General features: G+C 33.9%; 1 protein-coding gene across 1 annotated transcript in view; it reads left to right on the forward strand.

The window, feature by feature from the left end:
- Window positions 1-2,482: 2,482 nt before the first annotated feature.
- LOC137657682 (integrin alpha-PS2-like) overlaps window positions 2,483-11,187 on the forward strand; it is a 292,460-nt gene continuing 283,755 nt past the window's right edge. Inside the window, 1 exon segment of the mRNA XM_068392086.1 lies at window positions 2,483-2,916. Coding sequence (XP_068248187.1) covers window positions 2,738-2,916 — 179 coding nt within the window. The 5' untranslated portion in view covers window positions 2,483-2,737.

The following is an 11,187-nucleotide window of genomic DNA, read 5'->3' on the forward strand; positions in this document are numbered from 1 at the left end:
CTATTGATGCTGTTTCTTTATAGGCCTAGTTCTTATTATTGATGCTGTGTTTCTCTATAGGCCTAGTTCTTATTATTGATGCTGTGTTTCTCTATAGGCCTAGTTCTTATTATTGATGCTGTTTCTTTATAGGCCTAGTTCTTATTATTGATGCTGTGTTTCTCTATAGGCCTAGTTCTTATTGATGCTGTTTCTTTATAGGCCTAGTTCTTATTATTGATGCTGTGTTTCTCTATAGGCCTAGTTCTTATTATTGATGCTGTTTCTTTATAGGCCTAGTTCTTATTATTGATGCTGTTTCTCTATAGGCCTAGTTCTTATTATTGATGCTGTTTCTCTATAGTCCTAGTTCTTATTATTGATGCTGTGTTTCTCTATAGGCCTAGTTCTTATTATTGATGCTGTTTCTTTATAGGCCTAGTTCTTATTATTGATGCTGTGTTTCTCTATAGGCCTAGTTCTTATTATTGATGCTGTTTCTCTATAGGCCTAGTTCTTATTATTGATGCTGTTTCTGTATAGGCCTAGTTCTTATTATTGATGCTGTGTTTCTCTATAGGCCTAGTTCTTATTGATGATGTGTTTCTCTATAGGCCTAGTTCTTATTATTGATGCTGTGTTTCTCTATAGGCCTAGTTCTTATTATTGATGCTGTTTCTTTATAGGCTTAGTTCTTATTATTCATGCTGTGTTTCTCTATAGGCCTAGTTCTTATTATTGATGCTGTGTTTCTCTATAGGCCTAGTTCTTATTATTGATGCTGTGTTTCTCTATAGGCCTAGTTCTTATTACTGATGCTGTTTCTTTATAGGCCTAGTTCTTATTATTGATGCTGTGTTTCTCTATAGGCTTAGTTCTTATTATTGATGCTGTTTCTTTATAGGCCTAGTTCTTATTATTGATGCTGTGTTTCTCTATAGGCCTAGTTCTTATTATTGATGCTGTGTTTCTTTATAGGCCTAGTTCTTATTATTGATGCTGTGTTTCTCTATAGGCCTAGTTCTTATTATTGATGCTGTGTTTCTTTATAGGCCTAGTTCTTATTATTGATGCTGTTTCTTTATAGGCCTAGTTCTTATTATTGATGCTGTGTTTCTCTATAGGCCTGGTTCTTATTATTGATGCTGTTTCTTTATAGGCCTAGTTCTTATTATTGATGCTGTGTTTCTCTATAGGCCTATTTCTTATTATTGATGCTGTTTCTTTATAGGCCTAGTTCTTATTATTGATGCTGTTTTTCTCTATAGGCCTAGTTCTTATTATTGATGCTGTGTTTCTCTATAGGCCTAGATCTTATTATTCATGCTGTTTCTATATAGGCCTAGTTCTTATTATTGATGCTGTGTTTCTCTATAGGCCTAGTTCTTATTATTGATGCTGTTTCTTTATAGGCCTAGTTCTTATTATTGATGCTGTGTTTCTCTATAGGCCTAGTTCTTATTATTGATGCTGTGTTTCTTTATAGGCCTAGTTCTTACATCTCCTGATCGAGGAAATGTAGAGTTTAACTCCGAATTAGATTAATTTCCGAGTATGAAATTATCTGATTTTTATATCTTACTCTGTTCTTCTTGTGTTAAATACTGCATACGCTGAAGTACTGTATATTATGAAATGCTTGAAACTCACTTGCCCTTCTTATAGGCCTACGATTCTGTTATCTTTTGTTCCTCTTCGTGATGCTTTATCCCTTATTATAAGAGAAATGCATTGCTGATAAATTATTAACTGCCGATATGCTGTTTATTATTGAAGGGTAGAATTTTATTGCTATATTTATTATTGTCGCAATTCTTGTGTCATCTTGTATGTTGTTTGTAGTGGATGTTGCATCTCTGTTTGCCTTTACCTTTTGCATTTTCCTATTTTAATTAGACCCTTTCTCACTATGTATTTTGCTGCTAGAATAAGCTAGGATATATATATATATATATATATATATATATATATATATATATATATATATATATATTTCTCTTTATTATCTTTGAAGCGCGTTTAGTCTGATATTTGTTTGTAAATATATTTAAAGCTTTCACCTATTTCAAAATTATGATTCGTTCTTGGGTTTAACTAATATTATAACTTTCACACAAAGTACTCCCAATATAATATGCTAACGCAAATAACAATATATGACGAGTTTTAACAAGACTGATGACAGGTGGACGGGTGGCGTATAAAAAAATCATATATACTTATAGCTGGCAACTCGATAGTTATAGCCTGCCCTGAGAGTGATTTGCATCTCTTATAAAATATCTTGTTTATATCTCTTTCGCACAAATAATTACAATCTAGAGGAGAGGGGTAACGTTACGTTATTGAAAAACATTCAGCTTAATAAAATCCGGGAATAAAAAATTAAGAAAAGAAACCGTAAAGACATGCCGGTATCATCATTTTACAAATCCTCTAGTGGTGACTAGGCGGCAAGTTTCAGACTCAGACTGGCATACTCCGAACCGAAGGAGTTTTCTTTTCGTCGCTCAGTTGACCAGATGCTGTTGTGAAGGTAACATCGCTAGATGAAGCTCCTCCGGATCTGAATGAAGTGCACGCCTCGGTCAGAACTGTTTGTTTGTGTTTCGTCAATCAACGACATTCGACAAAAAAACTTTTGCTGTCTTTACTCCGTTATTATAACGCTGGATATGTATTGACATAAACTGCATCACAATCACTGTTAAATAAGAAAATAGTCATTCCTGTAACTTAAGTCCTGTGGTAGTGCACTATGGTTTTAAGAAACATAACGCCCATGACCCGCATGCGGGCGTGGATTTTCTATTTGGTTATTGTGGGCGTTGGATTGAGCTTCAATATCGAGACAGATCATTTTGTCATGCACAGAGGACCCGCCGAAAGCAAGTTCGGATTTAGTTTGGCCATGCATCGAGACAACACTGGATCATGGTGAGTTTGACAAGCAAATCTTCGTTCCCTAGGCCTAGTAGTAATTATATTATAAAGTGACATCAATATTGTTATTATAATTATTAAGCCACAACCCTAGTTGGAAGAGCAAAATGCAACAAATCTAATGGCTTGAATCGAGAATTTAACCTAATAAAAAAAAAAACAGGAAAAAAAAACTAATAAGATTTAAATTTTTGTTTGAAACTCGTGCAAGTATGTTTCACAAGATTTAAGCATTAGCAGCGAGTTGAATGCACTTGCCAGGTATCAACTTACTCGTATACACGACTGGGATGCACATTTTATAATTCGGTAAGAGCAGTAGAATCTTGGAATACTTTACGGTATTGACCCTCAAAGACAGGAAGGCAAGGCTGGTTAATAGCATAGATGAGCATTTTGTTGGTGTAAGTAAAATCCAAAATGCAATACAAAAGATTATCATAACAATTTTTAAGATTTTATAAAGCAAGCACAGAAGGGTAATCGAACATTCCTGGTGTACTGTAGATTATTACAAAACATACGACAGAATTGATCATAAGCCTATCATGATAAAATAATATGATAATTTCTACAATAGACATTTATTTGTTCAACTACCATATATTGTAGACTGAACGTTTCTCAAAGCAGAATTTGTAGTCGAGAATTGCGCCTAGAGTTGTAGATGAGCTTTATAAACTAGTAACGGATGGAGGCTGGAGTGTCTGGTGCCCAAAACATACTAATTTAATATTTATCACAGGACCTAACTTCATTCTGGATAACTTACAACTAGAATAAATCACTGATAAGGTATTCAGCAACCATAGGTCTATGGGAATCTTTGCTAATATTGTAAGATCATCCTTACGAAAAGAGCACCGCTCTTGGGGACCAGGGAGATTAAATTAACGTAATGACTTACTTGAGTGTCTAGCAATAATTACTTACTCTCTTTGCATAGCTAAAAGGCAATCATGATGTTGAAAAATTCGGACCCACCTGATGATTAATGGGGCTCAAGTGCAGTGGTACAGTATATTCAACGCCTGAATTTGGGAGAAAGATGAATATCGCAAGCACAGAGACCATTGCGATAGCCCAGCTGTAAACAAGGCACATTATATTAAGAGCATATTGTGCTTACATAAGGATTAGTTCTGTTTAGCCAGTAGGCATACCAAGTTATTGTTCAGTTGAATTATGATTTACGGATTAGCAAGTTTTGGTATATATATTTATGGAATTCCTTCCATGATCTATAGGTTTGAGGATAATTATGTTTCATTATATATAGTTATAGTTATAACTATCATGAAAAACGATTTTAACATATTTACCAAAATTTCATTGAAAATATCTATTCCCTTTTATTCCATTTCCAGGTGGGTAAGATGTAGTTTAGTGTCCAGCGTTTGTAATCATGTTGAGGTCTTCATTTTAAGAATTGGGTTCCAGAGAGGATGGTGAAACCTGTAAAAAGAAATTAGGATTAATGGGTAGCGTTCTCTTGCTTGAGAGTACACCAAGGCTCACTTATTCTATCTTATTTCTCTTCCTCTTGTTTTTTGAAGTATAGTTTATATATGAAAGATCTATTTTATTGTTGTTAGTGTTCTTGAAATATTTTACTTTAATTGTTGCTTACTTTTTTGTAGTTCATTTATTTCTTTACTTCCTTTCCTCACTTGACTATTTTTTTTTCATGTTGGAGCTCTTTGGCTTATAACATTCAGCTTTTCCAACTAAATTAGGTTTGTAGCTTTGCTAGTGATAATAACAATTAAATTATTTTTGTTTAATGTAGTTTTAGAACTAGTGCCCATGATTGGCATTTGTTCTGTTATAAATTTACTTAAGAAATGTTATAGAAAGTTATTTTGTATAACGTTTTCTCACTTTAAAAGAAATAAATTTGGCCTACAACAAAAATTATGATAATGATAGAATCGTGTTCGTCCAAAGCCTACACATGTAGACTTTGACTACGAGAAATAAATTGGTTGGTTAAGTAGTAGATGGATGGTTATAGATATGGCTATGACTTGAATCGTGTTGCCTCTCATCAGAACTTTACGCTAAATGACAGGTTATTGCCTAAGGGTAAAAAAGAGGTCCGGGTCCAAAGCCTCATCATCTTGGCATATTTATGTGCTAGGGTTAATCCTTGTGAATGAAAGACCCTTTAATCAGGTCTATTAACACACGCACTTACGCACACATATTACCGGAAATCTTAAACTTTGGAATACATCGAAGAATCGATTTGATGTATTTGGTACATAGTATGGTCTTCTTGATTACTAGCATCTCAATTAAATCTTGTTAGGCAATCATGAATAAGATTTGGTTCATCTTGAACAACCACTACTGTTTGTCATAAATTTTCCAGCATGGTTATCAGACATGTTTATCTAGGGTGTTTCCATAGTCTCTGTTCCATGGTCTTCCACTGTCTTGGGTTAGAGTTCTCTTGCTTAAGGGTGCACTCGGGCACAACCTCCTATCTTATTTCTCTTCCTATTGTTTTTTTTTTTAAGTTTTTATAGTCTGTATATATATATATATATATATATATATATATATATATATATAGGCTATATATATATATATATATATATATATATATATATATATATATATATATACACACACACACACGAAAGCTCTAATTTGATGTTGTTACCATTCTTGAAATATTTTATTTTGATTTTTCATTACTTCTCTTGTAGTTTATTTATTTCCTTGCTTATTTTCCTCACTGGATATTTTCCCCGTTGGAGCCCTTGGGCTTATAGAATCTTGCTTTTAATAATTATAATATGGTTTATTTTGTTGTTATTTTCATTTAAATGTTTACAGTACAAATTATTCCATTTTTTTTCGAAGTTGTCTGTCACCTGAAAATTGCAAGTAATAATAGTAGTATGGATGTTGAGAAATAATAGTAATAATAATTACACATAAGATTCAGACAGGTCTTCAGCAGTGACCAGTACAAATACATTGCATTTCGTTATATATGCAAATTTGCCTGCTTATGATACTGAGTCTTATATAGAGAGATTCTTCTTTACTGTTCATGTGATACGATAAGAGGACACGGAGAAAATAAACGAGCAGATAAGCATCGCCGAGGGGTTATTTCCCAAGGCTGTTTATGTGACGTTTGAATGAACGGTTGATTAGCTGAAAATAGATATCGAAAGAATATATTTTCTTTTTATGCCTTCTCGTTCATTTTTTGATATCTTGTAGGCCGAGCTTCGTCCAGGAGACCATAGCTATCTTGACTCCTCGCCCTAAATCAGTAGATTTCATTAACAAGGGCGAAGGCTGAGAACGTAATTTTTTATCTAGCGTCACGACTACATTAAAGAAAAGTAAACGCCAAAATATGCATTTGATTCTGGAGAATTCTGGATTCAGGCATTAAGTAAATACACATTTTAATAGTAAAATCACTTATTTTTTTGTCAATAAATTACTGGTGATTTCAATCAAACAAAAGAACGAAAATTACAAATTTCTATATAATATATTCATGGACCAAGGTGAGAGTTTTAGGCCTTGTTTGATAATTGTTCGGTTAAGGGTGAACAAAACCCTACTATTTAGCTGTCACGTGACTGAAAGGCATTAATATGAACATGTTAAATTTCGGTGTTAATATGTAAGCTCTCTTAATCGAATGCCTTGGCTGTTCTGGGAGCGTAACAACTCGAAACTTCGAAGGTCGTTAGAATCGCGGTCTAGGTATTGGATCTCAACCGTGGTTAGAATGACATACAAAGCATGATACAAAACAGCATCGGGAGGTTTTATTGACACTTCGCCAATCGCTCCACCATCCTTGAGAAAATGCTAATAGTTTATGAAATATTCTCCTTATCAATGTAGTGTGGTAATGCGGCTTCGGCGGTTGAGTATACTGTTCAAAATTTATAAAGGTAGCTACAAATAGCCAGTCTTGTCTTGCTTTATGGAAGGGGTAAGATTTGAAGAGATATCATGGATCCTCTTCAAGAATCGTTACCATATCAGGATTTTATGATTCTACTAAGGGCCGGTCGTTCGTGCTCATGCTTGGATGCTTTTGCAGTCGAATAAACTTGCATAAGAGGTGATAGCCTCACAGGATTTGGCAGGATGGCAGGATTGAGATATCCTTTGTGATATAAGTATGAATGCTGGGAATATGGAGGTTTACAAACGGTTGTTTGACCTATCAGAGACAGATTGGGGTATGTTTATTTTCCTCCACAGACCGTGCTCTCTCTCTCTCTCTCTCTCTCTCTCTCTCTCTCTCTCTCTCTCTCTCTCTCTCTCTCTCAGACAGATGCACAAACAAGTAGACCGTTTTAGGTTCTCAAAGAGGGTACTGAGTTTGGCAAGGACACGTTTACTTTAGTAAAATCTATTATGCTTCTACTGGTGTAAGAAGTGGATTAGGTACCTGGTAGTTAGTTGACTTCATGGTCTTATGAAGAGAGAGAGGGAGGGAGAACATCAGGCCATGAATGATCAGTACCCCCTTGAAATGTATACGGAAGTCCCTCGACGAAACTATCGTAAATCTCTCTCTCTCTCTCTCTCTCTCTCTCTCTCTCTCATGCCTGAAAACTTTAAATCAATCTCTCTCTCTCTCTCTCTCTCTCTCTCTCTCTCTCTCTCTCTCTCTCTCTCTCTCTCTCTCTCTCTCTCACCTATATATAGGTAAATAGGTAGGTAGTGGTTGGTCAGGGCACCAGCCACCCGTTGAAATACTACCGCTAGAGAGTTATCGGGTCCTTTGACTGGCTAGACAGTACTGCATTGGACATTCTCTCTGGTTACGGCTCATTTCCTTTTGCTTACACATACACCGAATAGTCTGGCATATTCTCTACATATTCTCCTGTGTCTTCATACACCTGTCAACACTGAGATTAACAAAATATTCTTCTTCGCTCGAAGGGTTAACTACTGCACTGTAATTATTCAATGGCTAATTTCCTCTTGGTAAGGGTAGAAGAGACTCTTTAGCTATAGTGAGCATCTCCTCTAGGAGAAGGACACTCCAAAACCAAACCATTGTTCTCTGGTCTTGGATAGTGCCATAGCCTTTGTACCATGGTCTTTCAATGTCTTAGGGTAGAGTTCACTTTGGTACACTGTTCTATCTTATTTCTTCTCCTCTTGTTTTTTAAAGTTTTTAGTTTTTTTAGGAAATATTTAGTTTAATGTTACTGTACTTAAAATGTTTTGTTTTAATTGGTAATTACGTTTCTTGTAGTTTCCTTATTTCCTTTCCTCACTGGGCTATTTTCCCTGTGGGAGCCCTCGGGCTTATAGCATTTTGCTTTTCCAACTAGGGCTGTAGCTTAGTAAGATATATATATATATATATATATATATATATATATATATATATATATATATATATATATCTTTAGGAATCTTCCATTTCCTTATGTATACACCTCTCATAAACTAATAAAGGTGACATTAATTACAAATTCGTCGAACGAAACACATTCATTCGTTATACTTAAGAGTTTGGATGGTAATATGTTGATTTCATTTTGAACTACTATATCACCTTGCAATCACCCCAAAATAGTTATATATATATATATATATATATATATATATATATATATATATATATATATATATATATATATATATATATATATATTTTTTTTTTTTTTTTTTTTTCTAATCCGAAGAAATTGAACCTTGATGTCATTACATAGCAGGAAGTTGAGTTTTGAACAGTAGAATATCTAACGGAGACACCATAGAATTAGAAATGTATTACTGGTCTATAAAGTAGATAGAGCGTGTTTACAAATCAGTTTCTTCTCGTGTATTTTATTGGGCATCGCTGTAATAAATTTTACGGTTTCACTTAATGTTTCCGTGAGCCGTTGCTTACATTTATTTCTTAGTAATAGAGATGTGGAAATCTATTTGATTTCTTAATTGTTTCCAAATTTCCTCACTTCACTGGCGATTTTAACCGAAATTTCAATAATAGAAATGAATGAAATACAAAACATCTGCATCTATGTGGACATCATGAGAGTCACTCAAAAGAGAGTAGGGTTAAAAGGCTGTCTCGAAATTAATGGGCTTCCCCTGCCATGTTATATTTACTGGCTTATAACGTTCATTTTGTGGTTCCTCTTTTTCGTAATTTATTTTATTGTAAAGGAGGGTTCTGGTGAGAATACCTATAATCTTGGTATATAGTTTGAATGTTAAAGTTTCATTTTGGTTTTGGGTTGACTTTTTTCCCCGAAATAGATCCACTTTCATTTATATATATATATATATATATATATATATATATACATATGTATATATATATATATATATTCATACATACATATATACATATTTATATATATAAACATACATATATACATATGTATATATAAACATATATATATAAATATACATACATATACACACATATACATATATATATATATATATATATATATATATATATATATATATACATACATATATATATATACATACACACACACACATATATATATATATATATATATATATATATATATATATATATATATATACATATATTGGAATAAAACTAATATTAGTATTTTGCTTCTTTCAGCATACTCGAAGATTTTTTTTTCAATTAAACATCCAGAGCATACATACAAAGCAATCAAACAAAGCTCTTAAGGTATCATTTGATTAAGAATGGTTACAGTGTCCGTGGAAAGGTGTCTGCTGCATACATGATCGCATGGCTGGAACATCTAATCGTGTCATGAAGTGCCTTGCCCTCGCTGTGGTCCTCAAGTGATGTCATATGAATAACATATTAAAGCATCAGAAGTGTCAGATGTTAATGACGAGGAATCTGGATTGGGAATACGAGAGACGAGTGATGAAAATGAGGATGAATGTGAATGAAAATTAGAGGTTGAGTTTAATCGACATAAAGGTATGGTAAGCAGCTCTTCTAGGAGAAGGACATTCCAAAATCAAACCATTGTTCTCTAGTCTTGAGTAGTACCATAGCGTTTGTACCATGGCCTTCCAATGTCTTGGGTTAGAGTTCTCTTGCTTGAGGGTACACTCGGGCACACTATTCTATCTAATTTATCTTTTTCTTGTTTTTTTGAAGTTTTTATTGTTTATATAGGAAATATTTATTTTAATGTTGTTACTGTTCTTAAAATATTTTAATTTTCCTTGTTTCCTTTCCTCACTGGGCTATGTTTCCTGTTGGGGCCCCCTGGGCTTATAGTATCCTGCTTTTTCACCTAGGATTGTAGCTTAGCAAGTAATAATGATAATAATAAAAAGGAAATTAAAGTACCAATTGGGATTGGAAAGGACTTAGAATGGATTAAAGTAAGATTTGGGTATTTTTAACATACACAGTGAATGTCTTTTAGATTATGATTTTTGATACAACTTAAACAAGAATAGCTATAGAATTCGAAATTAATGTATGAGAAGAATATTTGACGTTTATGAAATCCTCTGTACACGAAGATAGTTAAAGCCATCGATTCTATTTCTTACATTTAGCTCTGGTAATTCTTTAATTTATTATTTTAGGAGTCAGGCCATCAAAGGAAATTTCATGGTATAGGAAGTTATAATTTTATTAATAAGTAAAAGGAAGTGTTTAGATATTCAGTAGGAATTAGGGACTTTTAATTTTCCCTTTTCTGATCATGCATTTAAAGGTTTAAAGGCTGCTCATGAATGACAGAGGCAAGGAACAGTGACAATGTCCTAGCTAGCAAGACAATGTCCTAGACACTGACCATATTATTCATGTTATTAGTTCCCAAGTCCCCTCTCCACCCAAGCTAGGAACAAGGAGGATTAGGCAATGGCTGCTGATGACTCAGCAGGTAACCCTATAGGCTCCCCCAAACCCCTCATCCTTAGATCACAACGATAGTGAGGTTGTGGACACAGCAAGAAATTATCTAGTTTGAGAGGGACTCGATCTCCCGTCCACCCGAACGGTAGACAGGGACCTTCCAGTAGGCCACCACAACACTGCATTGCATGCAGTCCAGTATTGGTACAGATTTTATAGTTTATATAGGAAATATTCAATTTAAATGTAGTTAATGTTCTTAGAATATTTTAGTTTTCCTTATTTCCTTTCCTCACTGGGCTATTTTCCCTGTTGGGACCCCTGGGCTTATAACATCCTGCTTTTCCAACTAGGATTGTAGCCTAGCAAGTAATGATGATAATAATAATAATAATAATAATAATAATAATAATAAT

The sequence above is a fragment of the Palaemon carinicauda genome, chromosome 1 (assembly GCF_036898095.1).
Source record: "Palaemon carinicauda isolate YSFRI2023 chromosome 1, ASM3689809v2, whole genome shotgun sequence".
Classification (NCBI taxonomy): domain Eukaryota; kingdom Metazoa; phylum Arthropoda; class Malacostraca; order Decapoda; family Palaemonidae; genus Palaemon; species Palaemon carinicauda.